The 27703-nt window shown below is 51.4% G+C and overlaps 1 protein-coding gene across 10 annotated transcripts in view; it reads left to right on the top strand.

Annotated features, from left to right (window-relative positions):
- Nucleotides 1-27395, top strand: part of SLC39A11 (solute carrier family 39 member 11) — a 358069-nt gene extending 330674 nt beyond the window's left edge. For 8 of the 10 annotated variants that reach the window (XM_072781410.1, XM_072781408.1, XM_072781415.1 and 5 more), the window contains 3 exons: nt 22413-22511; nt 25013-25171; nt 25673-27395. In XM_072781410.1, the coding sequence (XP_072637511.1) occupies nt 22413-22511; nt 25013-25171; nt 25673-25751 (337 nt within the window). In that variant the 3' untranslated portion in view covers nt 25752-27395. Of the gene's footprint in view, nt 1-13634; nt 13903-22412; nt 22512-25012; nt 25172-25672 lie in introns of those variants that run through there. The other 2 variants (XR_012009254.1, XR_012009253.1) reach the window with 1 other exon arrangement.
- The last annotated feature ends 308 nt before the right edge of the window (nt 27396-27703 follow it).

The raw sequence follows: 27703 nt of genomic DNA, 5'->3' as shown, positions 1-27703 counted from the left end.
CTTTCCATGCCTCAACCTCACAGGGGCTAGGGCTCCCCACTTAGCATCTCTGCATTTTCAGCCGCAGTTTTCAAACTGTGTCCCACAGAGATCTCAAGTCTCCATGGTGGAAGTGGGAGCCAGGCTTTGCTCTCACCTGTGTTAAACATTGTGCCCCTACCCAAGAACTCATCTGAAGAAAAGGATTCCCCAGCCTGATGAATTTGAAAAGTAGCTATTCTAGAAGCTTCTAGAGAATTTGTTTATTTCCTTGGCAAGGCTTCCTTGCCTGGCCTTAAGGCAACGGGATAACGGGATGGATGCTTGGCTAGGCAGCTCAGTAATGCCTTTAATGGCAAGCAGCAGAGGGATGGACCAGCCCACCTGTGCCCAGTCCCATTATGCCCCTGCTTCAAGGACACTCTCATTTAGACCCCCTTTTCTGCAACTCAAGCCCATTCAATAGGTGAAATCTGCTGGCCATCAGTCTGCTTTCAAAATCCCTTATAAACTTGAAGGCTAGTATCGCAGTTGGGCACCCGGGGATGTTATATCTTGGGCCACCATGGGCACTCACAGTGGCAGCTGGAGAAGAGGTGGACGTAAGCCTGGCCCCAGGGGGTCACCCTCCTCCCTGTCCAGAAGCCCCCAGGTGCCTGTGCTGAGAGGGAGCTCCACCTGCCAGGCAGATCCAGGGCACCGTTTGGAGGAAAGTACCCTCCAAGGGTGGAAGGGAGTGCCACAGGCTGCAGCCAGCCAAGAGGAACACGTCACGTGGGGTCCCGGAGCCAGGTGGAGCATGATGATGGTGGGATCCCAGATCAAGTGCTGCTTGAAAATGCGGGCAGACCACAGTCAGCTTTGTGAAGTTTTGTTGCCACGTAGCGGGATTCTAGACACTGGACAATGTCTAGCGGGGCTGCGGCTTTCAGAGGAGGGGCAGTAAGGTGAGCCCTAATCCAGAATAACCCTGCATCAGTGAGCACGCCGGCAGCGGAGCTTAGAATAAAGGCAGGTGCCCTTTTTGCAGAACCGCGAAGGAGGGATGTTGCATCTCACATTATATTGGACTGGAAACTCCCAAATGTGTCTTGTGGTGAACTAGTAATGGCCCTGGGGACGAGACTCGACCCTGCAGGTGGGGAGCAAGCGGTCCCGCCGTGGATAGATTTGAGGCAGAAAACAGAAATCTGGCTGTTTCAACATCAGAAAGTTGCCTGCTGCTCCTAAATGACACCTTGGCCCAAGCTGACCAATTTCCACCTATAGGCGTGTTACAAGGGCAGCCGGCCCAACAGTCTGAGAGGCCTGGTCCAACCCCATTGTGAAAACTAACCTTTGCCATGTTCCTGACCTTAATCCTCTTGGGGCTCATTGCGTTTGGAATAAAGTTCAAGTTCACTCGCACCCCTCCGCCGCCCATCCCTCAGTGGACTCCAGCTAACTCAGGACCTTTGCGGATTTCTCCAACACACCAAGCTCTTGCTCACCACCGACAGGCCTTTGCCCTTGCTTTGTCCCCTATGTGTGTGTGTGTGTGGGGGGGCACTCATTTTCCCAAATGCTCACTTTCTAAACCACATCTCCCTCCTGTTCGTTCTTCAGATCTCAGTTTCAATTTCACCCCTTCACAGAGTCCAGCTCTGGCCACCCCATCTCAGTGAGGTCCTCCCCGAAATTCCCTATCAGATCCCATGGCCCGTGTCCTTCCCAGCCCTGACCACTGTTCCTCTGTGTGGAAGTGTTCGCTTGCTGGTTTTTTTCACTGTCTGTTCCCTGTCCTCGTGAGAACGTGGAATGAGGCACCTAGGAAGTGCTCAGTAAGTTTCTGTTGGCCTAATGAGTGAATATCTGTTCAGCAGAGTTTAGTAGAAGCATTTTCCTGCTTGGCACCACTTCTATCCATTCCTAGGTCCATCTTGCATCAGTTTCGTTGGATTCAAAGGCCACAAGGCAGTTCATAAGCTTAATGAGTCATCACCACCCCCCCCCCCAGGTGGCCTGGGACAAGCCTGTGTACCACAGATGTGCTAGCAAGTTCCAGCTACTGGGGACCCGGGTGGCAAAAGGCCAGGTTGACAGTAGCTTTGTAGGGTCTGGAGGAAAGTCGTCTGAGTTATCCTTGGCCATTGTTGTCAGGCCTGGCCACGCAGGCCTGCCCCAACCCAGGGTGGTGGCTGTGTTAGCATCCCTGGTCAGAAAGAAAGGCCTTCTGTCCTGGCTTGTTGGCTCCTTAGCATTTGCTGCTTACTTTTATGATGTGTTACTTCGCTCGTAAATTGTCTGCCCATCCCACGAGCCTGGGCAGAGCCTTCAGACCACAAGCTGGACACTTGCACCATTGACTTTACCAGGATGTGATGCCTTAGAGGTCCTGCTGACCCCTGGTGTGGTGAGTCCAGATGCTTCCCAGGCCGGAGAGGGGGTCAAGGAACCCGGTCTCTTGACTCATGAGCTGTCCAGGGAGCCTGAACAGTCAATCCACTTTGGGACATAGCCTGCAGATAATCTGGAGCTATTAGTAGCGGGCCCTGGGGAAATAACCCTTGGGAGCCAGAACTAGAGCAGTAAATCTCTCTTGTGAGTCACTGCAAATATTTACCCTCGAAAGTTTGATTGTGAAATCTTCTAAGCTCTTGGATAGCTCTATTCCTCTTCCCAGGGTGAGCCTCAAGTTGCCAGATGTCCAGGGAGGGGGGATCCTCTAGGAAAACGCAAGGGATGGAGTTGCAGGTACTCTGGGAACTTATCCCCTGGTGGCAAATCTATCGGCTGCACTTTGCTTTCCTGGCTACGTGTTTACCTAAATGGGATTCTCCACTAGATCAACCCTTTGCCACTGAGTGGGAGATTTTTATAGGCTTCTATAGGTGCAAAAAATCTCCTCCTGACCCGATCCTGGCTTCCCCACTATCCACATCAGCCTTGAAGAAATGGCGTGGCAAATGCAAAGCCATCATGACACTGGGTATCTTTAATCTTCCTTCCATGGGTTGGTCTATTTTATGCATTCGGTGGAGCATCCTTCCTTCCCACCAACCGGGACCAATGGAGAACTAACCACATGGGAAGGTCACAGGGGGTCCTTTGCCAACAGTCGCTTGTGGAGAATTGGAATGCGAAGGGCATCCAGGAGATTTTGCAGGAGGTCAAGCCACGTGGCCAACTTTCCGTCTGAGGATCTGGTGCCCGCCCTTTCCTGCCCCGCTCCCAGGACGGAACAGGCATGGAAATAGCTCGTTGTAAAGACCGTGGGCGAGAGTCTCTCTCACAGATGCTAGTTCCCTGCAGAGGGGCCGGGAGTTCTGTCTGGGGTGGGGCATGCAGTTTTCATTTTGTGTTGTTTTGCTGACACCTCTGTTTTTATTTTAAAGAAACGGGTGCCTCAAGGTAATGCTATAGGTCTTAGGTTATTTAGATTTGGACTTTTACCCTGTGCTTGAGATTGGCTCGTAAGTCAGGCAGTTAAATAAATCATGGGACTGATAACAAGACAGCTGAGCCTGGGGTTGAATAAATAGTTTCCTTTAGGGTGGAAATCATGCCCCCCCCCAACAAGTTGGAGATGAAGCACCCAACTACACGGCCTCTGCAAGTCTGGAAGTGGAGGTTCCTCAGACATAAGTCTGGAAGTGGAGGGGCCTCCACTCTTGGCTAAAAGAGATCATGAAAAGCTCTATGAGGCCAGTGAGTTTCTCCTAATCCAGCTGGGGAGAAGTCCAAAATCAGCTTGACGCACCTGTTTGGCCTGCGATGGGCTCTGCGCTTGGCTCCCCGGTGATTTCAGGGGAAAATGTTAGCAGGGAGAGTGGCTCTCTCCCGCATGTGACGAGATGTCCACAGCTCCACCAGAAGAACAGCAGGGGCAGAAGGGACGAGGAGGATGGGACCTGCTGCTTCTCTCCTTGCTCCTGCCAGCCTATCTGGTCTCTCGTCCACCTGGACACTCCTCCCTCCCCGTGACCCTCCGCCCGAGCCAGCCACAGCGAACACTTAAAAACACGATTCTAACAATGTAGCTCCTACCCGACTGGCCTCCAGGTGCTCTGAGACAAGCACCGAATCTTTGCCACATGGCTCAACCACGCCACTCCTGTCACATGCCCCTAATAACTGAAACAGGTGTTCGGACAAAAACTCACGTATCCTCATGTTCGTAGCAACTCTGTTCACGATCGTCTAAAGGGAGAAACCATCCAAATGTCCATCCATGGTTGAATGGATAAACAGAATGGGGTCTGTCCATACCCGGGAATATTCTTCAACTGTGAAAAAAACAACAAAGTACCGAGGGGCACCTGGGTGACATAGTCGGTTAAATGTCCGACTCTTGGTCATGATCTCAGGGTCGTGAGATCGAGCCCCACGTCAGGCTCCACGCTCTGCACGGAGTCTGCCTGTGTTCCTCTTGCCTTCCCTTTCTGCCCCTCCCCGCAGTGCTCACATGCTCTCTCTCTAAAATAAATCAATCTTTAAAAAAAAAAAAAAGGTGCTGATATGCGATACAATGTGGATGAACCTTGAAAACATGCTAAGTGAAGGAAGCCGGTCACAGCATGTCACCTGTTGTGTGATCCCATTTATATGCTCCTGAGACAGCAGAGCTGTCAGAGCTGGGGAGAGAGTGGGATGGGTAATGCCGGCCGATAAGTATGGGGTCTCCCTTTGGGGTGATGAAAATGTTCTACAGCTAGGTAGTGGAGGTGGTTGTGCAATATCGTGAAAGTGCTAAATGCCGGTGAACTATACACCTAAAAATGGTTAGGATGGTAAATTTCATGCCACGTGAATTTTACCGCAATTAAAAAAAAAGTCCTTACCGTGCCCTCTGAGCCAGCCTCACAGCAGGCCACTGTCCCCTAGCTCACCCCACTAGAGTCCTGACGATCACCTCCCGCGCTTTCCTGCCACAGGGCTTTGTCTCCGCGCCTGGCCATCCTCCCTCGGGAGACTAGAGCCCCAGCATCTGGCCTCAGTGTCACACTTCAGTTCCAATAGTCTCTGCCCTTCCCTGCAGCATGGGTTCCCTGGGGGTTTGCACCCTTGGGAGTCATTAGGCTGTTTTGTCCGAGAGAGAGAGGACAGGAAGTTGGCCGTGATTGAGGATGGATGAATCTTCGAATTGCTTCATGACCGTGACCCCAGTGGCTAAGGAATGTCCTCCTCGGAGTTTCAAATTCCTCCCGTCTCCTCATCTGTCTCATTCACATTTCTTTAGTGCTTTCTTGTCCCCTCCCCACTGTTCAGAAGGAAGGCCTTTTCCCATAAAGGGGGAAAAAAAAACGTTCTAAATGGTGATTCAGTTCCTGACCTCCCCACAAGCTTTACGTAAGCCCTAAGGTACTTAGATACTTATAAGCCACTGATGGATGCGTTAAATGGGCTTTTGTGAGCTAAGCAGGCACTCAACCTGCCAGTCATAGCAGAACTTTGTAGGGAAACCTGCTGGGAGCTCGAAAAAGATATAAATGTTTTGTATTCCAGAAGTGCCATTTACAAGCCAACTCACTTACTCTGCTTATGGGATGTTCGTTGATGGATATGGTTGTCCTGCTCTGAGATGCGTGGAGGGAGAAGGAGCTGGAGTGAGCTTGGAATTCAGGCTAAGAGGGGAAGGCAGTGGGCTTTGCTGGGCTTGTAGGTGATGATGCTGTCACCAAGTGGGCCTTGGTGGTGGGGAAAGGCCCTCCGTGGGTCTCCTCTGCAGACTTCTACCCTACACGCTGCATGTCTGCTCCTAGGCTAGTCGTCTCCTAGCCACCTGCCATGGAGCACGGCCAAAGAGTCTTCAGAAAAGGAGTGGAGACCTTCTAGCTTCACCTTCCCATGATCGCAAGTCCCCACGGATGCTGTGCCTGCTGTATTCAGAGCCTGCCGTGCACAGGCGTTGAGTGGGCTTTCTCATCCCTCATCTCATTCCTGACGCCTTAAAGCAGAGACTTGTGTCACGGGGGCCAGCGTGTGTGTTGTGGGATGGTTAGCAGCATCCCTGGCTTCTTCACACCAGATGTCAGGAGCCTGGCCCCAGTTGTAACAACCAAAAGAGTCTCCAGACATTGCCAATGTCCCTTGGGAGGCTGAGTCAGCCCTACTTGGAAAACCCTTGGTCTGAGGAAATAGGAGGGACTGTCCCTTTTCTGGATGTCTGCAGGCTTTCCTGGAGCCCAGCACTCATGGGACAATCTCCTCAGCAGGGCCAAGACACAAGAGGTGTGGGACAGTCCACCCAGCAGGGCCAAGACCCAGCAGGTGTGGGACAGTCCCCCCCCCCCCGAGAAGGGCCAAGACCCAGCAGGTGTGGGACAGTCCCCCCCCCCGAGAAGGGCCAAGACCCAGCAGGTGTGGGACAGTCCCCCCAGCAGGGCCGAGACCCAGCAGGTGTGGGACAGTCCCCCCAGCAGGGCCAAGACTCGATAGGTGTGAAGGGTCCTGTCTGGACTCTGGCTTGGCCTGGGATATCCTGCTACTGCCTGCAAGATAAAGGTGCCTGAGACAGGGTGGGCACATGCATCTTCTTGGAAGGCTCTGGAACATTTCCATTTCCCCAGAGCTCCCCCAAGGCAGCCGCACTGAGGCTTTTGAGCCCACCTCTCCCTGCTGAGCCTTCCCCGAGCCCTGCCTCTCCACACAGCTGCTGCCGTTGGAGGGATGGATTCATGAAATTCTCATTGCCCAGGGTTGCTCATGCAGTTTGGGGCAGATCGTTCTTCCTCCAACGCTGCAGAGGCCGGTTCATTCTGATCGTGGTGTGTAAGTGTAGGTCTCTGTGTTAGTGGTTCTCAGTGTGTGGCTTCTGGCAGCATCAGTGTCACCTGTTCAAAGTGTGTGTTCTCAGGCCCCGCTCTGATCTACTGGGTCCTCTGGGCAGGCCCAGCGGTCTGTGCTTTAACAAATCCTCTAGGTGACTCTCAGGTACCCTTGAGAACCACTGTAGTCCATGAATTTAGCCTTCATTTGCCTGGAAGGTAAACACGTGCCATTTAAAGGTCATCCTGTCACCTCTAATCTTAAGTATGCTCAGCTTGGGTTATAGACATAGGCAATTTGAGATTCCCCCTCCTTCTTCTCCTCTTCTCTAGAGATCTGAATTCTCAGCATTAGCTCTCTCCTGACCAAGGGGAGCATCTGCTCTCCTTTCTCCTTATAGCTTCACTGTGATGTGATGGGCCCACCTGGGCATTGTCTCGAATGTGCCCCTGTCGCTGGCCCCTGTGGTCCCATGGTGGCCCCTGGCCTTGGGTTTTATGTACTGAGCCTCCATTTCCAGTCCATTAAGGTCAGGATGCCTGGCTGCCTCCCACCCGCAATCCTAGGATGTGATGGCTTCCCTTAGGTCCAGCCACCTGACACCAGCCGCAGTCACTGCTGCTCCTTCTTACTGTGGAGGTCTCCCAAGCCCACACCAATTGGGTGATTCATTGTAAGGACCCACAGGACTCCGCATTTAGTCATATTCATACATAAGATGTATTATAGGGAAAAGATACAAAGCAAAATCAGCAAAGGAAAGACACACGTGGGGCAAAGTCTGGAGGAAGCCAGGCACGAGCTTCCAAATGTCCTTTTCTTTGCTAGCTCATAGGCTGTGCTTAATTCCCACAGTGATGAATTTGTGGCAACACGTGCAAATTCCTGTCTACCCAGGGCACTCATGGGAGACGCCGTGCCCAAAGATTTTATTGGGGGCTGCCCACACAGACACCCTCTGACTACCACATACTAAAACTTCAGACTCCTGGAAGTGAGGCAGGTGTTCAGCGTCAACAATATGATTTGCACAAACAGTTTGGGCCCAGAGAGACACCCTGATCAGGTTCCCAGAAGCCAGCAAAGGGCCAGCCTTGCAAACAGCCTCGAGCCTGCCCTGTTAACTCTTTTTTGCACGTGGCTACTCATCATCCTGGTGATGAAAGAAGCAGCTCGCCTTTACTGAGTGCTTACTCTGTGCCAGGCGCTAATTGCAGCACTTTCAATGTGCTGATTTCATCTCCCTCCCAGATGCCATCCGAGTACCGTGACCATCCAGGCTACAGACCTTCTTTGCACTGGGAGCCCCTCCCCCCTCAAAAAAAAAAGATTATCTGGAATTTCCATCTGGGATTTTGACTTCAGCAAGTGGCAGGAGACTCGGGTCCCTCACTGGGCCACCCAGCTAGACTCCAAATCTGAGTGTCTAGATTTACGTCACTTCCACACCAACTCACCATTTCTGATCTTTCTTTTTTTTTTTTTTAAGATTTTATTTATTTATTCATGACAGACACAGAGAGAGAGAGAGAGAGAGGCAGAGACACAGGCAAAGGGAGAAGCAGGCTCCATGCAGGGAGCCTGATGGGGGACTCGATCCCAGGACTCCAGGATCACACTCTGGGCTGAAGGCAGGCACTAAATCACTGAGCCACCCAGGGATCCCCTCTGATCTGCTTTCAATATATTTACTTCTTCACTTCCTTTCTGTATCCGGCAAATAATGCAGGTGTTTATTTCCCTTAGGAAAGTATCACAATTTTATTTAAAAAGGCACTTGAAGAGGAAAAGGTGGGTTGATTTAATGTAAGTAATTGTGGCATACGTTGTGAAGGTTGATGGGGAGTGACCAGGCCTGGGAGGGCCCCCTTTAAAATGTTGGCCTGACGGGATATCAGGAGACAGAGCACATCTGGCTGGGGGCGTGGCTCACCTGAGTGCTCTGCTAGTTTTCCAGGCTTCCTAGGGATGTGCCCAGCCTGTGGGCATTAGAGTCCTTCCCAGAGTGACTTGTCATGTGGAAGCCATGAAGGCAAAAGGGGAGGTTGGGTGATTGAGCATGTTTGCTGTAGCTACAGGAGGGAACAGTGGCATGTTGACGACTGACTCATTTTGTGTGTATATGGAGAGGGAGGAGCTGTGTGTGTGTGTGTGTATAATAAGACTATTGTTCTCTCCATAGATAGGTAAACACACATGTTCACATACACACACACACGTACTTTCCCATTGAACCATTTGACATTTCAGGACCCCTTACCTCTGTGTATTTCAGCTGCATCTTTCAAGAATCAGGACATTCTGATTAAAAAAAAAAATAGACACGAATAGTATTCACAAAAGGCATATAAAATTGGCCTTCCAGCATGTAGGAAAAATGCTGAAACTCACTTCTTATTAGAAAAATGCTAATTAAAATAGCAAGGGAAAAAATAGCACCAAGATATCATTTCTAACCTATCAGATGGACACAATTTTAAAATACGGCACCATATTCTGTGATGAGGCTGCGGAGAAACCAGCCCCCTCGTATACTGCTGGTGGGAATGCAAATTGATGCAGCCCTTCTGGAGAGAAACTTGTCAACATCTAGCCAAATCACATTTGCCTTTCCCTTCTGACCCAGGCCACCCTTAGCAATCTAGCCTGCAGATACACTTCTACGAATGTGAAAATGAGGATGTGCGCACGATGATTTGTTCATTGCGACACTGTTTGTAATTGCAAGGGATTGGAAGTGACCTAAATGGGGTTGAATAAACCGATATGGCCACACAGTGGAGTAGTATGCAGTTGTAACAAAGAATGGAGAAGAGCTCTGTGAACTGATTTGGGGTGATTACCAGGACATACTATTAAGTGAAAAAAAATTGAAAAAAAAGCATCTGTTAGTATGCTAACATTTATGTAAAAAAAAAAAAAAAAAGGAGGGTGGAGGGAAAGGTAATAAAATAGAGATGTATGCGCTCATTTGTACAGAGATAAACCAGAAACTAAGAAAACTGATTACTCACAGTGGGTAGTGGGAAGGGAGGGAGTGGGGGGCAAGGTCCTTCCTTTTTTTTTTCTTTTTCTGCCTTCTTTTTTACGCTGATGTACAGTGTTATCCTCCTGGTTTTGATCGTTGTACTGGTGGTTATGTCCATTGTTAACATTAGGGAATCTGGATGATGTGGACACAGGAAATCTGTATTATTTCTGCAACTTTCTGTAAGTATCAAATTATTTCAGTTTAAAAAGAAAAAGAAATACAGAGTACCTGGTGCATAGTAAGGGCTCTTTAAATATTTGATGAATGTAGGGACACCTGGCTGGCTCAGTAGGAAGAATAAGCGACTCTTAATCTTGGGGTCATGATTTCCAGCCCTTGGGATCATGATTTCAAGATTACTTAAAAAAAAAAAACCAAAAACTTTAAATATTTTATGAATGATTAAATTTGTATACTGAATTATTTGAGAAGTCTCAGAGCAAAACAACCTCCTTAACTTTGAGGGGGGAAAAGAAAGATTAAAGACATTCTCGCACAAAACCACAATACGATTATCCCAAGAAATTCAACATTGATCTAATGAAATTATCTAGTGCACCGACCCTATCCAATCTTTGTAATCACTCCCGAATGCCCTTTATAGACGTGTCTGCTGATGTTTTATTTGTTGGTCTTGGCACTGCATTTGGTTGTCACGTCTCCTTAATCTCCTTGAATGGAAAGCAGTTTTCCTGCTTCTCTGTCTTGGATGACACTGGCACTCTGGAAGAGTCCAGAGGACTGGCTGTGTTTGACAGGATGCAGTGGGGAAGGCAGCCTTCTCCATAATCTCATATGCACACGGGATGATCCTTAAGTCTCAGCTCTGGCTGGATGGGCTCTAAGCGCCCCCAGCCCATGTCCCCGAGTGGCTCCTTGGGTGGGGACCAAGCAGCTGCCATTAGGATTGTGCTTTCTTGGCCATCTGATGGACACTGTTGGTCCTTTCTCCTCCTCTTGTGCCCAATCAGAGCCTATGATTATGCCCTCCTCTCACTCTGGACTTGCTATTCCTTTTGCACTGCTTAGTACCCCTCAGAGGGAGCGCAGGGGTCAGAGATGACAGGGTTTAATTGGCTTCCTCCTACCAGGAAGGCTAGGGATTCCTGATACCTTGGGAATGGGGCTATCCATCAGGGCCACTGAGATCTACGTAAAATAGCCAAAGAATTCTTTATAGTTACTGACAGGGAAAAGGATCCCGGATATGTGTCAGAACCCAGCCACTCATTTGAAAATACTGGGAAGCTCTTATGATTTTACAGATAATTACAGAACATGAATATTTTAAACCAAAAGGATCTTTTACGATGTTTGTGCTAGGCCCCTATCCCCAAACCCCACAGCAGAAAGTTGGTACTAGATGGCTTCATGGTGTGAAATAATTGCCCATAATCACAGGTTATCCCTCACAAAGTGGGATTACAAAAAGATCCACCCTTGCTCTGTAAGGTTTCTGCTGGACTGGGTTGGTGGGATGGTGCAGCACATGTAGGTGAAGCCCACGAGCTCTGGAATCAGCAGACCTGAGCTGGAATTCCAGCACTTGGGGCCTCACGAACTTGGGAGAGATACTTCACCCTCTCTAAGCCTCAGTTTCTACATCTCTGAAATGGGTTAGTAGGGTTTTTCTTGTGTAGGGTAATCACCAAAGTAACATGAGATGACTCATCAACAGCACTTATCTCTAGATCCGGTGCAAGGCCAGAGCTTATTAAATGAGCTGTCTGGTGCTCTTGCTACAGTTGCTGTTAGCCAGGCACCTCTGTGAGCAGCACCAGCTGTTTCTAGAAGCAGCGGCTCTGATCAGGGTGGCTGCTTCACCCACCATCTTGGCGTGAACCTCCCAGCTGATGATTATCCGCAGCTCACCTCCCTGGCATTGGCTTTACCGACATGCATCTTGCACTCACCTCATCCACGCTGAGAAGCCAGGAAAACACAGCCGTTTCCCAGCAGCAAAGCTCAGCGTCCCCAGCTAGTCAAGACGAGGAAGGAAAAGATTTATTTTTTTGGTTCGATTTCTTTCCAGTGCCCCGCCTGGTTTTCGTCATGTCAGTCTGCACTCAGAGACAGCAGGCTGTGAGCTAGGGGCCCTGTGCTTCCAGTGCTGTCAGGCTTCACAGCGAAAGGCAGTGGTCCCACGGATATAGTGTTCTGAGTCTTGGGGAGGTGCTGTGGTTTGAGGGTAAGGGTCCAGGGCTGGGCCTCAGGACCATAACTCCCTCGGTTGTGCTCCTGCTCTTCACCTGCACCCTCAAGAAACCTCTAAAAAATGACAACAAGGGACGACCCGACACCCAAACCCTCAGGTCATCAGCTACCCTCATCTGCTCCTTGCAAGCATCCCCTGTTGTTCGCACGACATCGACTCAGTACACATGCTTTGAGTTGCAGCTCGAGCCTTCCCATGCTCCAAGTCACCTTGGCCATCGAGCCTTTGACATCACAGGCTGTGAACTTGGAAATGGGTAAAACCCCACGTTTCCCTGCCTGCCTCTCCCCAACTCCCTGCACTGTCTTTGCTAGTGAAGAGATACTGCCGGAAGTTCAGAGCCCCTGACACTCATTTCGTTTGCAAAGGAATATCATTCCTCTTTGTTCTGGGGGCCCAGAACTCACTGCATATTGACAGGCGGCTTTCTCTGCCCAGCTGCAGTTACAACTGCATGCAAATCGCCTGCGATTTCTCACCAGAGCTCAAAGCTCCCTGTTCGGTTTGCATTAGGCGTGCGGTTCAATTGCTCTCCCTGAAGGAGGAGGAGGAGGAGGAGGAGGAGGAGGAGCAGGTGGTGTTCAGCTTTGAACTCAGTCCATATGCCCCAAGGATAAGTGAAGGTATCGTTTGGTCTTAACAAGGGAGCGGGGGAAAAAATCCCTGTTCTCGGAGTTTTGCATTGGCCAGGAGCCAGGCCAAGAGAGCAACGTGACAGAGACTGCAGTCGAAGGCTATTGAGAGCGTATGTTATTCAGCAGCAAAGCATTCAGCTTCCAGCTTCGTGCCCAGAAGATTGTTTTGCGGGTGGAAAAGAAAGGAGCCTTTCAGCCCCTCTCATTTGGCCTGCGCCGCGGGTTTTCGCTGAGCAGCCGTTTCGGAGTTTCCTCTTGGAGCGATTGGTTTATGCTGTCCAGATGTGCACAATGCGATGGTTTTGTTTCTCGGCTTTCCAGATGTGCAACGGCCAGGAAAACGAGCTTTGGCAAACGCCGAGGCCTGTCTCTGCAGCCCCTGGAATCTGGAGAACCCACAATGCCGCCCTTGTGTAGGAATCCCAGAGCTTAGGATCTGGAAAAGAGCTTACAGGTCGCCCGATTCAGCCTCCTTGTTTTAGAGCAGAGGACACCGTGGCCCAGGGAGTTGTGACATGCTCGCTGCTGATTGATGACCTGCAGCTGGGAGCAGATGAGACATGGGCCTTGCTGGAACTCACCGGGCCACATCTGTGCGCATGCCTGTTCCATGCACATGGCTGTGTGCACCTGGCACTCCTGTAGGTGCTCGGGACGCATCGGTGAACAGAGATTCCCAGCTTGTCCTGATGCCGGGTCAGACGTGGGGGAAAGGGCAAACCATTCACGTAAAAAATGAGTACGTTGTACAGGAGGTTAGACGGTAGGAACTGCTAACAAAAAATATGGAAGAGGAGAAGAAAAATAGGCTAGGCTTAAAGGGGAATGGGAGTGCTGGATGGTTTGTGATTTTAGATAAAGGGATGAGGGCAGATTTCGTCGGGGAGGTAACTATCTTACAACTGCCGAGTAACACAATAGCTCCAAGTTTGGTGGCTCAAGCCAGTAACATTATCTCATGTTTTTGGTGGGTTGGGAATTGGAGGGTGGCTCTGCTGAGTGCCCCCTGCTCTGTGTCCCTCTCAAGGTTGCAGTCAAGAAGTCAGCTGGAGCTGTACTCATCTAAAGGCTGGACGGGGCCAGAGGACCAGCCTCCAAGGTGACAGACCACATGGCTACTGGCTAGAGGCCCTCTTGTCACATGGGTGCCTCTCTGTGGCTGCTTGAGAGTCCTACAACGTGGTAGCTGGCTTCCCCCAGAACTAGTGGTCAAGAGAGATCGACAAAAGCCACAATGTCCTTTATGACCTAGCCTTGGAGAAAACAGATGGCCTAGTCTTGAAAGAGGTGAAGAGGTGAGTCACAGATACCCAAGGAGGAATATTCCAGTAGAAATGCCCAAAGCAGGGGCAACCAAGCGTGCAGAAAGAAGTTGAGAGAGAGAATGAGAGAGAGAGAGAGAGAGAGAGAGAGAGAGAGAGAGGCTGGACCTCTGGAGTGGAAGGAGCCAGGGAAGAGGAATAGAGGAGGTCAGAGAGAGGACAGAGAGGACATGTAGGTCACCACAACCCAGAGGAAGGACCTGGACTCTGCCCTTGGGTGAAATGGGTAGCCACAGCAGTGTCAAGCCAAGGAGCAACATACATAGACATAGCAGCGGTGGAGAGGACAGAGTGGAGGGGCAGGGGGAGAAGCAAGGAGACCAGTTAGGACACTGCCACTGTGCACCAGGCAGGAGACAGTGGCGGTCCCCACCTGGGCGGAGCCGTGGAGCAGGGAGGAAGTGCCTGGATGTGTACAGGCTTGGAGGATAGATCCCTAGGATTCCCTGTCGGGTTGTGTGTGAGGAGCGAGCGAGCGAGACTAGCCAAGAATGACATCAAGGTTTGTGGTCTTCCTTCCCCGAAGCCGTCTCTGGCCCCTCTTCCTCCCTGCCTTCTGTGGTTTTACATGAAGAGATGGCATATGGAGAAGGCTTGGGATCCAGCACTGTTGGCTTTACTGCAGTGACCCGTGCCGTGTTCTTCAGTTTATTGCTTGCCCTTTGTGGGACCTGGGTTACCCTGTCTATAAAATGGAAAATGAACGTACACCTCCTAAGTGAAAGAAAAAAAAATAAATGTATAATTTATAAAGGCCCTTAGAGCTCTTTCTAGAAGAAAGTACCAAAATGCTGGAAAAGTTTTCAGTGGCTTGTAAATGGTATTTTTCCTGCTGGAGAACAAAATGGTTTTATTGCCACCCTCCTCCCGACACCCTCCCCGCCCCCAATGCCGATCCTACAAATGGAACGATTAGAACATTCAGCGAATGAGAAACTGGAGTGAAGGATGAGCAAGGGGACAGATGCAGGTACCCTAGGAAGGACAGTACCCCGAAGGGCCTCCAAACCTACAGCCGGGGGGAAGCCACCTGCGGGCCATGTTTGCAAAGGGGTCATCACCCACAACCCTCACAGGATCCTCCACCCAGGTCTTGTAGGGCCGCCTAAACTATTCGCAGAACATCTGCAAGCAAGCGTGACCAAGCCAAGCAGTTGGAAGTGAAGACAGCGGCTCCCCTTGGAGACCAGGGACCCTGGAGTTGGAGGTTCCTGGGGTGCTTGGTATGTTCCGTTTCTCAAGCTGGGTGTGGGTGTTATAATGATCATCACGTTTCTGAAAAATTCATCAAGCGGAATAGATGGAGTATGTGCTCTTCTCTGCATGTCCATTCAGCTGCAATGAAACATATTTATGAAAAGGCAATGGGAAGTTATCCTTGTCCTCAGAGTGTGACCCCCACCCCCCACTCAGGACCCCAAGTCCTACCATGAGAGCATCCCCATTCTCTGCTAGAATGCATGGTTCCAAAAAATCGATTACTTTTTTTAAAAAATATTTATTATTATTATTTTTTTATTTGGGAGAGAGAGAGCTGGGCAAGGGGCAGAGGGAGAGGGAGAGAAAGAATCCACAAGCAGACTCCCCACCCAGCACGGAGCCCGACGCGGGGCTCAGTCCCAGTACCCGGAGATCATGACCAGAGCCGAAACCAAGAATCAGATGCTCAACCCACCGAGCCACCCAGTCGCCCCTAAAAATCAATTATTTTAAAGGAGAACTCACCAATAACCGGTTGCCATTGGCCGCCTATCCATCAGTTCGCAGTTCAGAAGGCATAGCTCGTTTTTGTCTGGGGAATTCATGTGACCAGAGGGTCACAGCATTCACGATTCGTGTCTAGTTTTTCTTGCCCACAATTTCGCCTCTGAGATGCCTCATCCTGTTGCACGAAGCTGTAGATGGTTCACTCTTGCTGCTGTAAAAGCTATTGCACGGGGTGAGCAGATCACTGGTTTTTTCTTCACTCGGTCCTTGACGGGCATTTGCTTAATTTTCAGTCTGGGGCTAACCGATCGAGCTCCTAGGAGCCTGGTAGCCTTTATGACTGTGTAAGCACGTTGCTCTCGGGTCCATACCCCCAGGTGCTTTTAAATCACGTGGAGGCAGCCTCTGACCTGGCCTGTACCCTGTACATAGGACGGATTTATTTGCTGGGAGACTTGGCAGGTGACGATCCCCAGGGCGTCCCTCAGTGGGGGTGAGCGACCCCCCTCAATATCCAAGAGGCTTCTCTGCTGTTCTGCAAGGAGGGGTGTGCAGTGGTGGCCTGAATCACCCTCAGACGACACCCTGCCTTGTGGCTTGACTTCCTGGGGCTCTTCCCCGCCCTCTTTGAGAAGGGCCGCCGACTTTAAGGGAAAGGATGGGTCATCCTGGCTTTCCAGCCTGTGGCAATCAGCCTCCCAAAACTGAGAAGAAGGGGGGTGGGGAAGATCCCTTCTGTGCTAAACCAGCTCCACGAAGCAGGTAGGGCCCGGCAGCCCCGCGGGGAGCATCCAGCCCCTTCCCACCTGCAAGCTCATCAAACATCAAGCGGCAGCCCGAGTGGGAAGCCGGTGATGTCACCCCTGAGCCTGAACACTCAGGCCTTTCAGGGCAGGACGATAACAATCAAAACAGTATGTAAGGGCCTGCCACACAAGAACACACACGCTCACGGCCCAGGGGAGGATCTGGGAGCCCGGGTGAAGCGGGGCTTGTCAGGAATATGCTGTGCTTCTCTCATTATCGGCAGGCCGGAGAACATAGCCTGGAGAGCAGGCTGCGGGTTGCAAGGACGCTCACCTGCCAACTCTCAGAGAAATCCGTGACCCTCCCAACCGCCTCCTTGGGGACGCCTCGCCTCCAGCCTCAGAACTGAACCCGAGGCTGAGCAATAACCTGCGGTTGGGGTTCAAGCAGGAATGTCCCATTGCACAACTCCGGGGGGGGGGTGCCATTCCCAGAACACACGATGTGCACGGTTCCCCCGGAATTGTGCAACTCCAGGTCCCAGAGCTACTGCCTTAGGAATGAGGGAGCAGGGGCCCAGTCCTTCTCCAGCGTCCTTTTTTTTTTTTTTTTTTAACTTGAATCCCACAGCTAAGTTCCCTTGAAGACTCAACACCACCGAATCTAGAAATTCTCAAATCAGACAAATGAGATCAGAGATTGTCCTTGGTTGGTCCGAGGCATTTTTTTCCTGCTGCTCAGGTACTTGGTGAGGAAGCCAGCTCCCCTACGCTGTTGCTCAGTGGCTCTCAGGCAGGGGCGATTTGTCCCCATGCTCGCCCTGCCTGCCGCCAGAAGATGTCCTGGAGCATCTGGAGACGTCTTCGGTTGTCGTGATTGGGAGGACCTACTGGGATCTGATTGGTAGAGGCCCGAGATGCTGCTAAACATCCCACTATGCCCGGGACAGCCCCTACAGCAAAGAACGATCTGACCCAAAATATCCACGGTGGCAGTTGTAGGGGAGATGTTCCAGCTCCCTTAACTCTGGAGGACTCTGGTTAACATCTCCTCCATCTGGTCCGCTCCTCTTGCCTCCAGAGTGGGCATTAGGCAGCACCTGATCCCCTGCTGGAGACTTGAGCCCAGGTAACCATCTCTCTCCAAGATGGTCTGTGGGTCTGCGTGAGGCCCAGAAGCCCCGACAAATGTGACCACTGTCGATTCGTGGCCGGGTGACCTTGGGCACAGCGGCTTGTGCGGCAGCTTCCCCATCTGTAAAATGGGGATATTAATGGGGAGGAAACACTTAGAAGGTGGACGAGAGGACTGTGTGTTGCTACCACGCCTGACACTTCATCAATTTAAGTAAATGGCAAGGGTGATTGTCATCATTTCTATTCCAGCAGAGGGACCTTAGGTGCCCTCTGACGGGCAGAGTATCGGGAGATGAGAGATGAGCTGACTTCGGCCACAGGTCGTTGCCACGGGGACTGTGCGCTCTGTGCTTTGTGCACAGGACATAGGCTGAAAGCTTTCCCCAAGTGCAAGGCCCAAGACATGAAGTGAGGGGTCTGGGTGGACATGGCCAAGAAGTCGGTCTCATTCAGCACCGAGTCTGCCTCTAAAGGAGGGCTAGAGACCCGAGGGATGCAACCTTGCACTTGGCGTTGGGGAGGCCCCTGGGGTGGGGCTCAGGCCGGGGCACTGAGCACTCAGGTTTTCCCTCGGAAGCCAGCAAACTGAGCAGGTAGTGAGCTTTCCTGTGCACAAGACTGATGTCTGGGACAGCTGGGCTGCGACTTCTGCACATGTCCTGTGTGTGTGTGTGTGTGTGTGTGTGTGTGTGTTGACTTTGAACTGATGAAGGGGCAGGAAAGAAGGCCTGAATGGCCCCCGGACTACCATCTTACACGCGTGCTCTCTTCCTTCTTCCGATACGACGTGCATCTCCTCATCTCTCAATGTCCGTGAAAAGAATCCTCATCCTTCAAAGTCCATCTCAAATGTCACTTTCTAGCTCAGATCATGTTCCTCTACTAGAATGTTCTCTGCATCCATTTCGTGCCTCCCTATGGCGAGTTGGGTGCCATCCTGTGGTTCTTTATAGACAGGTGTTTTGCCCTCTATTTGACTGTAAACTCCTTAAAAATAAGGGGGGGGGGCTTCCTAACATCTCTCTTCATGTCCGACATAACCTCTCACACATGGGTGGGGCTCGGTGGTGGATTCTGAGTCACCCTTGAGAGGGGAGGTCCCAGCTGGCCACCAGTTGCTATTTCTGGCTTTGGTTCTGACCTGGAGGTCACAGGATCCAGAAGGCTGAGGAGCAGGAGTTGGAGAAGTTGGTGTGGGTCTGGGAAGGTCGCCAGGGGCGGGGGAGCAGCAGAGCCTGAGTGGCGCCTCCTTCGGGAACCTCGGGCAATTTTAACAGGAGGACTGCTTTAGGAGCACCGGCTCTGGGCTGTGAGCTGTGGGTGACCGGCGGTTCACAGCGATCATGCACAGAAGGACCCCCAAAATGGCAGGCATTTACGCCTGTGATAAGGACAAAGTCAAGGCCCAGTTGCTTATAGCGTGCATTGGGTCACAGTGGTGCAGCTGGGGGTCCCACCCAGGTCTTTCTGGCGCACCCACTACCTGTCACACCATCTCTCCAAAGACGTGCAGCTTCTCTGTATCTTTGTTTCTCCCTTAACCGAGAAGGTGTCGAACAGCCGGCCTCCAGCGGCCCTTACAACCCGGGTGTTCTCGAACATTTACTCCAGGGACCGAGGAGGAGGATGAGGATGCAGACGAGGAGCCAGGCCTGGTCAGGGTTGGCAGGGTCAGGCCTCTAGCTGCTTCCAGGGCTCTAAGCAAAAGCAGAAATCAACTGTCCACCGAGATGGCCTTTCCTCCTGTTGCTCGTCTCTTGGGATCAGTGATGTCTGACGATAAGGCAGGGAAGCCTCTCCTAGCTGGCAGCCTGGAGGGCCAGCGTTGCACTTGCCAGGCCCGGCCCCCCATCCCTCCACTCCCCCTCTCTCCTCCCTGCCCCTGCTCTCCCCATGGATGACCTTTCCTGGCCCTTCTCTCCCTGTCCCTGTTCATCCTGGTCCGGCTCAGGTGACAGATCACTGTGGGGCTTGGCTTGACACCGAAGGAAAGGGGTGCCGTCAGGGGAGAGCCTGCGGTTTCTTTTCTTAATGAGCCCTTCATCCCCACCTCCCTCTCCCTGCTGCTAATTTGCCACAGTCTAGACTGGCGATGGTGTCTTCATGCTCCCTCTGGGGAGAACAAAACACAGAACACAGCAGCCTCACTGTCTTGGGAAGGACAAGGTTTGGGTTTTTCCCCTTGCCTTTGAATCCTGTTTGGAATCTTCGTAGCCCGTCCTGGAGAGGAAACCTCTCATCTGGGCTTTCCCTCCCCTAAAAGGTGAACAATGGAGGGGATGGCCCAGCATGCCTCACTCTTGGGGGATGCTACAGGGAGTGTCCAGCTGGTCATGGAAAGCCCAGGAAAAGCACAGTAGGGCTGCAAGAGGGAGTGAGCATCTGGAGCTTCCTTCTTGGCAGGCTGAGCTTTGGCACCCCATTCACCGGGCCCCAGTCTGCTGATCCAGCCCCCACGCACACCCCCAATAAGTCAGCCCAGAGCTTGTGCTTCCCAGGGACCAGCCCTGCCACACCAAGCCCTGCTTCTCTTCTGCTCCTTTGGCCTGGGGCACCCAGGAACCCCTCTCTTCTGTTGCTGGTTCTATCTCCCCAGCAGCCCCCCACTTTTCTGCTTCTGGTCTTTGTTCTGCAGATCCCCTCCAGGGCCCCCCAGTTCAGGTTTTGTACACAGGAAGCACCCAGTCTGCAGGCCAGCTGGTGCATTCACAAGGAGCCACTGGTGTCCTCAGCTCCCACCTGGGGCCTCCCCATGGTGCTTCTCAGTGGGGTGGCAGGGTGGCAGGGACGGGGCTCCTGGGTGGGAGGTGGGCGTGACCACGAACCCCGTCCTCGCCCATTTTGATGATGTCTTAGGTCACTGGCTCTCAGTGCTGTCAGCGCGTTCTTCGAGTCTGCAGATCTGAAGCCCAACACCATAGCGATGAACCGGAGTCTCGAGGGTAGGCCCGGGCATCGGGGCCAGGGCCAAGAGCTTTGTGTTTAACTCAGTCCTGAGGTTATGCAAGTGATGAAATGGGACAGGGAGAGTGAGTAGAGGAGACTCCCGTTGGGTCACCCCTGTCTGGTTGATGTCTAACAGAAGCGGGGCATACAGCGGAGCAGGGGAACATGGTGGGAGAGCACGTGTGTGTGCAAAGAGCCTGGTGAAGATGGGAAAGGCAGAGAATCCGTGGTCCAGCCCTTGTTGGGGGGTGAACACTTAGGAGAGATTTGGTGATCACCCAGCGAGGTGGCGCCCTGCTGAGGACGGCCTGGCAGGATCCAGAGGGTGCGGCACCTGGTTGGGCTGGAAGCACCATGCCAGAGCCAGGGCAGGGCAGGGGTAATGTGGCTTGCCAGGGATAGAAGAATGGGGCTTCTGTGCTGCTTATCGGGATGGTGGCTCCTGGACAGGATGTGGAGGAGGCTTCCATGGTCCGCCTGGCGGATGGCTGCAGTCCATGCTGCGTCATGGTGAGGACTTTGGACGGGGAGCCCCACCTCTGACTTGCTGGTGACAATCCCGGGACCGGCCGGCAGCTCCGGGGTCAGGCTGGGGGTAAGCTGTTCACCTCCCTGTGAACATGGCAGGGCAGGTGATGGCATGGGCCGGAGCTTGCCACAAAATGCCGCGTCTGTGGTCAAAAAAGGGAGTACAAGAACTGGTCGGACCCTCTGATCTTCCCCACTGAAAGATACCTTGGATTCAGGGCTTTGCAAAAGGTCACGAAAAGCTGGTTGTATTCACTTATCCATTTGGGGGGTGGGGAGAGGAGACTAGAAAAGCGTGGGGAAGAAAGGATCGCCACTTCGAGGGCCTGTTTGAGAAGGCAGGTCAGGGGCCAGTGACATATTGGCAAGATGATATTGGCAAGTGGACCCTTAAAGCTCATTTCTTAAAAAGGAATATATTTCAGATGCCCCTTGCTCCTAAAATAGGAGCTCAGGGTCAGTGTGGGCTACGACAATGATAGCAGAAGACTAGAGAACTGGGGTATTTCTGCCCAGGGCTGGTGGGAGAATATAGGGTCCTGTAACTCAAGCAGGACTCCACTGTATGATCCAAAGCTGGGTTGAGATTCCTAGACTTGGGACCCAAGAGGTGAGAAACGAAACTCTTGACCCTGATCCCAAACCCAGTCCCCAAAGCCGGCCCTTGTCACCCTCTGCAGACATCAATTTGTCCTCGAGCCCGACCAGTTCCCAGAGCACAGCCCCTCTGTGTCCCGTGGGAGCAGAGGAGAGAGGATCATGGTGGACACCACTGTGGGCCCAAAGAAGTATGGTGGCAGTGCCAGGCCCGCAGAGTCGGCAGGGAAGCCAAGCCCAGGAGACCTGTGCCCCTGTTGGATTCTGCTCACTATGTCCCTGTCCCATTGCTGAGGTTGCTTCTCAATAAAATACCATGAGTCCATCTCCGTGCCATAAGGGAATAAAAACCACAACGTACTGAGCACCTCACAGGTGCTGGGAACTTCAGAGGCGTGAAGTCATTGGGCCACACGGCCGTCGGCGGTCCTCCGCGGGAGCTGTAATCATCCCCATGCAAGCCCGTCTATGTTACTCTAAGGATCTGAGATGAACAAAGTTAAGTGGTTTGCACAAAGCTATGCAGCTAAGTAGTAGAACACGGGTCATCCTCATGCCCAACCAGCACGTCCTCTGCTTACTGTGGAACCGTAAAGATTGAGTGTCCCTGGGGACCAAGGACAGCATGAAGGGGTGGACAGTCTGTGCCAGGTGCTTCTCCTTGTGTCCCGCACCCACCTACACACATGCACTAACCTTTGTCCTTCCTCCACGTGACACAGGTCTCACCTGGATCTCCAACGCCACAGGACGGCGTTGGGTTTAGGCCACGGGGTCCTACGTGTGTGGGTGCTGCCTTCATGTGCCTTCTTGCTCTTTCAGGAATTTAGCCATTGGAATTGGGATCCAGAATTTCCCGGAGGGCCTGGCTGTCAGCCTCCCCTTGCGAGGGGCTGGCTTCTCCCCCTGGAGAGCCTTCTGGTAAGTGCTCCAGCATGTCAGCTGTCAGAGGCCGGGGTCGTGTGTGATGTGAAGCTCAGAGCAATCCTTCGTATGGTCTTCTTTCTTCGAGAACCTCCTCTTCTGACCTGGAAGTGACCCTGGAGGTTCTGGTAAAATGCTGACAGTCTGAATCCCATGGCCCCAAAGGTGGAAGGAAGCCCAAGATACTCATCTCTTGACCTTCAACCTTTACACAAACCAGCCCACGTGGTCATGTTCCCTATTTCAGAACGCCTCCAGGTGCTACCCCACAATGCCCAGTCAGTATTAGGTTCTCTCCCCGTCAAGTAGGAGGTAGACCAGTGTCTACTCTAAACGTAACATGCCTTTACTTAGGACCATCTGACCACAGTGAGTCATTACATTGGCCCCTGTCATAACCCTCGTCAATGTGACGATCAGGATTCTATCAATAAGGTCTAGGGGAGGACGCTTGTTGCACTCAGACTTCGTGTTTTCATGGTCCCCAAAGGCCTTTCTCTTCTGGTCTATTCCTTAATGTTACTTTTCTGGTGACATGTAAGGGGAGTCCTCAGCTTTGAGAGGGGAGAACCGTGGCCCAGAGGGTCAGACAACGAGTTCTCGGTGGTGACTCCGAGACTGGAAGTCTAATCTGCCCCTCAACTCAGGACTCCGAACCCCAGAATACCTCTTTGTGAAGACAATCCCTGCTCTAGAATGCACGGTGAGGGCATTTTAAAAGACTGCTAATAATAACAATTTAAAAATACCTTCCATTTTATGGGGCCTTATGACTTACAAGTTCTTACACATACTTGAATTATTTTATTTTACCCTCTCTTGTCTCTTTCTCCATTGTTGCAGTCTACAGAACAGAGGACAGGGTGAGGGCAGGGCAGGGTGGCCTTAGAAATTTGGTTCAAATGTGAGTCCTGGAAGCCCAAAGTTGTGACTGTTGTTTCATACAGGAGGGGCACCACAGGATGGGAGGTGGGGAAATGAGGGGCCTCGTCATCACCGTCTGGACTCCAAGATTAAACTTCTTCTCTCTCAGTCCATCTGGGCTTGACATCGAACTCACTTTTTTTCCAAAGTGACAAAGCCAAGGCCAGGAATTGTACACACACTGCAGAGCTGCAAGAACTGCCAACCCATGCTCATGGTATATAAGTCCAGAAGCTGTGTCCCCTTAGAGGGTCCTGCGGTATAGACAGTGTCTCCCCCATGCCAACTGTCTGCTCCTGGCCACGGAGAAGCAGGGGGCGGTGGGAGGTCATAGCCCTGTCCTGACACTGGGGAGACCAGCTGGGCAGGGAAGTGCCCCAGTACACTTCTGGGTTTCTCAACCCCCAATTTACAGATGGAGAGATTGAGGCTCCCAGCTAGTATATCTTGCCAAATGCCCACGCAAAGGATAGTGGGAAAGATGTCCCAACTCCCTTGTCTGTTGGTTTTCAACCCAACAGCTGGCTGGGCTCAACCGTGGGGAAAAGGTCCCAGCTTATCTCCTACTCTCTGGATTCTCAGGGCTCATGGGGGCTGCTGTTTCAATCAGGGCCCAAGTGATTACAAGCAACAGAGACTCATTCTCACTAGCTCAAATGAAGGGATTCTTTTTTTTAAAGAAGAAATCTCTTCTTAATCCAAGATGGCGGGTAGTGGGGACCAGCCCTCAGTATACACCTGGCCAGGTGGCCAGGTAGGTCCACCTCTTTGGCAGAGGCGCGTGGGTGCAGCTCCTGCAGAAGGGGCGCAGAGGTGGCCCCAACCCCCAAACCTACCACAGGCAACCATCCTTGGGAAATGTCCATACGACTCCTAATCAGCGTCGTGTCGGTCAAGAGACGATGTCAACATCAGCTGGCGAGTGGATAGAGAGCATGTGGTGTATCTGTACAGCAGGATATACTCACAAAAGGACCAGGGAACACTGATATGTATTAAAACACAGACGCATGTTGAGAACATTACATGAGATGAAATAAGCCAGTGTTGCATGAGTCCCTTTATGTGAAATATCCAGAATAAACAAGTCCATAGAGACGCAAAGCATTATCAGTGGTTGCTGGGAGCTGGGGGAGGGAGGGAGGGATGGGGAGTGGCTGCTAATGGGTATGGGGTTTCCTTTTGTGGTGATGAGAATGTTCTGGAACTAGGTAGTGGCGACGGTTGCACAACCCCGTGACTATACTAAAACCACTGAACTGTACACATTGAACGGGTGTGCCCTATGGTATGTGAATTGTATCTCAATAATGCTGTTACGGAAAACAGACAATGCAGAAAACTTAGAACTCTACAGGAAACCCAGGAGGGGGCACCTACGGTGTCGGAGGAGGTCGGAGGACTGAGGAGGTGGCTGAAAACACGGTGAGGAGCTCTTGCACTGCCACGGGCACCCAGGCTGTGGCACGAAAGGCATCTGTTTTCTGGGGCTGAGTCAGCAGTCCGGGCACGCTGGCTACTGAGCGTCTGCTCGGCCCTCCCCATGGTGACACCTGTCTCTGGTCTCTCCTTAGGTACGGGCAGCTGAGCGGCATGGTGGAGCCGCTGGCCGGGGTCTTTGGCGCCTTCGCCGTGGTGCTGGCCGAGCCCCTCCTGCCCTACGCTCTGGCCTTTGCTGCGGGCGCCATGGTCTATGTGGTCACGGATGACATCATCCCCGAGGCTCAGATCAGGTTGGAGAGCGAACCCTCCCTCATCCGCCCCGGGTCCCCAGCCTCCAGATCCTCCCACCCATCCATATTCTCACTGTGTAGCTATGGGCTGAGCGTCGGGGTGGTAAGGGCTTCCTTTCTTCCTTCCATTTGGTTTTTATAGCAGAATGATGTTGAGGCTACTTTAAAGGTCAGACTCAGTAATATCAGCGAGAGTTTAATCGCCACACTGGATTCAAGTATACATTCCAGAGCCATGAGAGGTACCTTTGGGCAAGTTACATCTGTATGCCTCAGTTTCCCCACCAGTAACAAGGGAACACTGACAGTACCGGTCTCATGTGATTATCCTTTGGGATTACGTGAGCTAGTTCGCCTGGCATATAGTAATCCCTGATAGATGCTGCTTATCAATATTATTGTCCTTATTAATTTTCTGTTGGAATTGGACATCGCAGAGGATTCTTTCAGCTTGGATGATGTCCCAGAGCGCGTTAAGGTCTCATTTCCCTTCCTTCCTAGTGGTAATGGGAAACTGGCCTCCTGGGCCTCCATCCTGGGATTCGTGGTGATGATGTCCCTCGACGTTGGCCTGGGCTAGTGCTGAGATGCTTCGGACCCCAGGACAAGCGGCACCAGGAAACTGCAACGGTTGGCTTCTACGGGACCACAGGCCTCTTCCTTTACATTAAAACCCTCTTCCTTTCTCTCCTTTTCATCTCATTATCCTGATTGACTCTGATTATAGTAGGACAATTTTTACCTTTCTTTGGAGGGAGATATTGGTTTCATTTAGAATGTTGAGGTGTCACGGAACTACAGATTTTTGTTTGGCCACAGAATAGAATCTGTCTTCAGCAGGATTACCAAGGACACACCAATCAGGGAAATCTCTGCTTTCACAGTCTCAAGTCTCCCTTGGTGGGCTCAGTGGCAGCTTCTCAAGGTCACCTACAGGAGCAAACTACCAAGAGAGAAGCCTCCTAAGCATTTTTGCCTCATGACTCAGAGCAGAATGGCCAGGACACCTCTCATCGGTACCTCTTGATTTTTCACCATTGATCGTCTACCCATGAGACCGGAACTGGAACATCGTGGACATAGCAACCCACTCTCCAAGGTCCAGCCAGCCAAAGGAGGAATATGCCTTCCTCTGCGTCCCCCAAGGGAGATGCTGTATGGGAGGGGAACACAAAGGGAAGGGAGGCGGGTAGTCTTTCTCTTTCTTTCTTATTTTTTCTGAAGGCAAAAATCGACACTATTGATGTTAAGGGAATTCAGATGACTATGAACACAGAGTGAGAGTGCAGCTTTGATTAGAGACCTCTGCTCTCTATGGATTCCAAGAGCAAAGTGGTTTGTCATGGTTTCCAAATCCCCTAGACATTTATTTCCATCAGTCTATAGCCTTCAGTTTTCTAAGAGACTTGGGGACACCAGCAGACAGCTGGAACTCAAGCCCTCGTGTAGTTACGAAGGGAGCCACTTAAGCTAACTTAAGTCAGAGAAAGACATTTGGAATCTGCAATAGGTCCTTCCCTATTGACTATGTGACCTGTAACCTGACCTTGAATGTTTAAGCTGCTGCAGGCTTTCCTGGAGTTTGGCCTGACAGTTTAGGATGAAGAAGGGAGAAGGGGTAGGAAGAAAAAGAGAGGTTTTGTTTGTTTGTTTGTTTTGGGTTTTCTTTAACATTCCCCTTGTAGGGTAAATCTTAGCCAAGTCATCATCCTGAAGTGACTCTAAAGGATGACTTAAGTAGTCTACAAGCCAATCTGCTCTTTCCTACACGTAGTTTCTCCAACAGGGGTGATATAATCTGTCTGCTTCAAACATAGGTAAGGCCTGCCGTCCTCATTGGTCAAAGGAGCATATGGGACCTTGAGTGGGCTCCGCCAGCAAGGCAGGCAGCCCAAGAGCCAGCTTTCAGGTGTTGGGTTATCAATGCCTGCCCTCTGAGTTTACATGTTGAATTGCTTCCAAGGGTGAATAAATACCCTGCTCTGTGAATGCTCTAAGACCCCCACAGCCAACCTTAGGCTGGGTCTGTGTATGTTCTTCTGAAGCACTGATGAACAAAATTGAAGATACATTCAGAGGTTTTGATTGGTTGAAATTAACTGGTTTGGTGGTTGGTATACGTTTATTTTTATGTCTTTGTATGTAGTTCTACATAATGCAAACTTTCTGATGGACAAGACCTCATAACTGTGATTAATATCAATAAAGGGGATATTGTTGTGGATGAGCCGTGTTCAGTCCTTCTCCGAGCTGTTTCTTTCTAGGGTTGATAATATAAGAGCTAACATCGTAACATCTCCCCTGCCTACTGTGAGTAGAAGCAAAGGAAAGAGCCCAAATGAGATAGGCTACTTAGATTCATGATTCCGAACCACAAACCCAACTCTAGCTAACTTGGACAGGAGTTTAACAGAAGCCTATTGGGACCTCACAAGATCTGTAGGAGAAACAATCTTGAAAATGGGTTGGATACAAGAAAGCTAGAGGTCTAGGACCATGGCCAATCACATCTCAAAAACAGCTTGGTTTGGG

This window comes from Canis lupus, chromosome 16, assembly GCF_048164855.1.
Source record: "Canis lupus baileyi chromosome 16, mCanLup2.hap1, whole genome shotgun sequence".
In the NCBI taxonomy this organism is placed as follows: Eukaryota; Metazoa; Chordata; class Mammalia; order Carnivora; family Canidae; genus Canis; species Canis lupus.
Note: the sequence above shows the minus strand (reverse complement) of the source record. Positions and strands in the feature narration are given on the sequence as shown.